At 41.0% G+C, this 1679-nt stretch overlaps 1 protein-coding gene across 1 annotated transcript; it reads left to right on the top strand.

Moving 5' to 3' along the window:
- Positions 1-998: 998 nt before the first annotated feature.
- On the top strand, positions 999-1412 carry LOC139190978 (uncharacterized). The gene has a single exon (XM_070811473.1). The coding sequence runs from the start codon at positions 999-1001 to the stop codon at positions 1410-1412; it is 414 nt and encodes a 137-aa protein (XP_070667574.1).
- The last annotated feature ends 267 nt before the right edge of the window (positions 1413-1679 follow it).

Raw genomic sequence — 1679 nt, 5'->3', positions numbered from 1 at the left:
TTGTTTTGCGAAAATGAATAGTGGAGATATCATATGCTACTAATTTCATTTACTTTGGACTAGTAGTTGTAATAGGACACAATTTATTATAATGTGATTAAATAAATAAAATGATGAGACCTTAAAATCCATCAACCAACATCCAATATTAAGTTGAAAGCGGAGAGGTGCTTTGAACACTTCTTCGTGGCGTTCCACCATGGTAGGCTCCAATCGTTTATGACTCATACACCGCCTTCACCCTATCATGGGGGAGTTCAAAGTATGTGCTTATACTCAGGAGAAGTCTATTTCAAACATTTGATGTGGTGAAGGTAGGCAACGAGTATGGCCGACATCGTATCATCGTGAGGTCATACTTGGACCCCTATCTAAACCGGCATGGTGGGTAAAAAACTTAACTAAGAGAAATGGTGCCAACATCATATCATTGTGAAGCATTGTTCTCTAGAGGCAAACTAGATGGGTAATCACAAGAGGTTGTTGTGAATGGGTAATTCTACCCTCTCATTATAATTTTTGCTAGCCAATATCGTATCATCGTGAGGTAGGCTTGGTAATAGTGAGCCTCCCATAACCCGCTAGGAGCTTTCACTGAAATCTCCCGGATTCCATCTTGAGGAATATGGAATTTGCCAAAAATAGTGGGTGGTGTCATTCGGTTTAAAGACTCGAATCGTTTGACTTAATCAACAATCAAACTAATTTATTTTATTGTTATGTATTTAGATATGGTTGGAAGCACACTTGCAAAGATACTCGACAAGCATTGCCTTGAGGGGCACAATTTCGCATCTTGGTACTGTAATGTCAAGATTCTCCTAACCTTGGAGAAAATTGTTTACGTACTAGACAAGGCTCCACCTCACATACCTCTTGGCCCTGAGGCCACTGAGGATGAACGTGCTAAATATGACAAGCACATTGAGGATGATACACAAGCCAAGTGCTATCTGTTGGCTTCCATGAATGAGGAGTTGCAGAAATAGCACGAGGGTATGAACAGTGCATCCTCCATCATACTCCATCTTACGGAGTTATATGGTAAAAGGACGCGCAACCGTCGCTTCAGCACTGTGAGTGAACTTGTGAAGACCAAAATGGTTAAGGGGGCCCTAGTACATCAACATGTACTGAAGATGATTGGACTTATTGAACAACTGGAGAACCTAGGTACTCCACTTGACGGGGAATTGGCCCAGGACTTTATCTTGGCTTCTCTTTCTGCAACATTCTCGTTGTTCGTTATGAACTACAACATGAACAAGATGGATAGCACTCTCTCTGAGTTACTAAACATGTTAGTAACCGTTGAGAAGATTATGAAGAAAGAGAACATTGTGGGGACTGCTGCAGTAGCCTACAACAAGCCATCTACTTCCAAGGCTAAGCCGAAAGGCAAAGGCACTTAGAGAAAGACCAAGCCTATGTCAAAGTCACTCCGTTAAAGGGTGTCCACGACATAGTTGGGGTTAAGCCACTTAGCCATGAAGGCAAGTGAATGCACAACAAGGGATCTCTAACCTTTAAACCGTTTGAGGGAGAATACTCTATGATATGATTAAGAATCTTTGGCCAGAGTATGAATGAGATTTAGGAAATCGTTCCAAATCACATTCAAGGTAATCATATAAGTAAGAGGATCACATTGGATAGTAGACATGAATAAACTATCAAAC

This window comes from Malus domestica, chromosome 13, assembly GCF_042453785.1.
Source record: "Malus domestica chromosome 13, GDT2T_hap1".
NCBI classification, from domain to species: domain Eukaryota; kingdom Viridiplantae; phylum Streptophyta; class Magnoliopsida; order Rosales; family Rosaceae; genus Malus; species Malus domestica.
This window is presented reverse-complemented; position numbering and strand designations above follow the sequence as displayed.